The 1041-nt window shown below is 43.7% G+C and overlaps 1 protein-coding gene across 1 annotated transcript in view; it reads right to left on the minus strand.

Moving 5' to 3' along the window:
- hook2 (hook microtubule-tethering protein 2) overlaps positions 1-217 on the minus strand; it is a 31406-nt gene extending 31189 nt beyond the window's left edge. The window contains exon 1 of the mRNA XM_079814227.1: positions 99-217. Coding sequence (XP_079670353.1) covers positions 99-143 — 45 coding nt within the window. The 5' untranslated portion in view covers positions 144-217. The remainder of the gene's footprint in view (positions 1-98) is intronic.
- Between the last annotated feature and the right edge of the window lie 824 nt (positions 218-1041).

Genomic DNA, 1041 nt, shown 5'->3' on the forward strand with positions numbered 1-1041 from the left:
GCGCTACTACACACAAACAAACTACTTCGTTCTCGTTGAAAACAGACGAACACGCTCTAAATATCACAGCAAGTGAATGGAATGGGTTTATATCTTACCCAGATAAATAAAGAATCACTCAGTTGATGTTTATTCAGGCTCATGGTGCCGGTTTGTGCTGTTACACACACACACAAACACACTAGCAGCGCTGCTAAATGCGCGCACACGAACTGGACGCGTCACCGACGCACATATTTGCGCCTCGAGAATCCTAGTAGGCGCCGTCGCCATAACAACAGCGACGCGCGCTCTAGATATCTTCATGACAACGGTTGTACAATGTACATAATTGATTAAATTGACATAAATGTATACTTAATGAGTTATCCAGTCATGTTTTTTAAAAGATAAACACTAAACATAACCACTATAAAAGTGTCTGTCGCATAGTTCCGCTGTGTGACCACTAGATGGCGCTAGTCAGTAGCCAAAGTGACCAGGTTTAGCGTTATTTTTGTTTTTTTTATTATTATATATTTCTTGTCGTCATTAAGCAGCAAAAATATCTGGGGGGGGGGGACTAGCGTCATCTTAATTCATATGAATCGTCAATATTGCAGTCAATAATTAAAAAAAGGTAAACATGGTGGGTGTGTGTGTGTGTGTGTGTGTGTGTGTGTGTGTGTGTGTGTGTGTGTGTGTGTGTGTGTGTGTGTGTGTGTGTGTGTGTGTGTGTGTGTGTGTGTGTGTGTGTGTGTGTGTGTGTGTGAGTGAAAGAGTGTGTGTCTGTGTGTGTGAGTGTAAGAGTGTGTGTCTGTGTGTGTAAGAGTGTGTGCCTGTGTGTGTGAGTGTAAGAGTGTGTGTCTGTGTGTGAAAGAGTGTGTGTGTGTGTGTGTGTGTGTGTGTGTGTGTGTGTGTGTGTGTGTGTGTGTGTGTGTGTGTGTGTGTGTGTGTGTGTGTGTGTGTGTGTGTGTGTGTGTGTGTGTGTGTGTGTGTGTGTGTGTGTGTGTGAGTGAAAGAGTGTGTGTCTGTGTGTGTGTGTGTGTGTGTGTGTGTGTG

The sequence above is a fragment of the Gobio gobio genome (genome assembly GCF_949357685.1).
Source record: "Gobio gobio genome assembly, chromosome: 1".
NCBI classification, from domain to species: Eukaryota; Metazoa; Chordata; class Actinopteri; order Cypriniformes; family Gobionidae; genus Gobio; species Gobio gobio.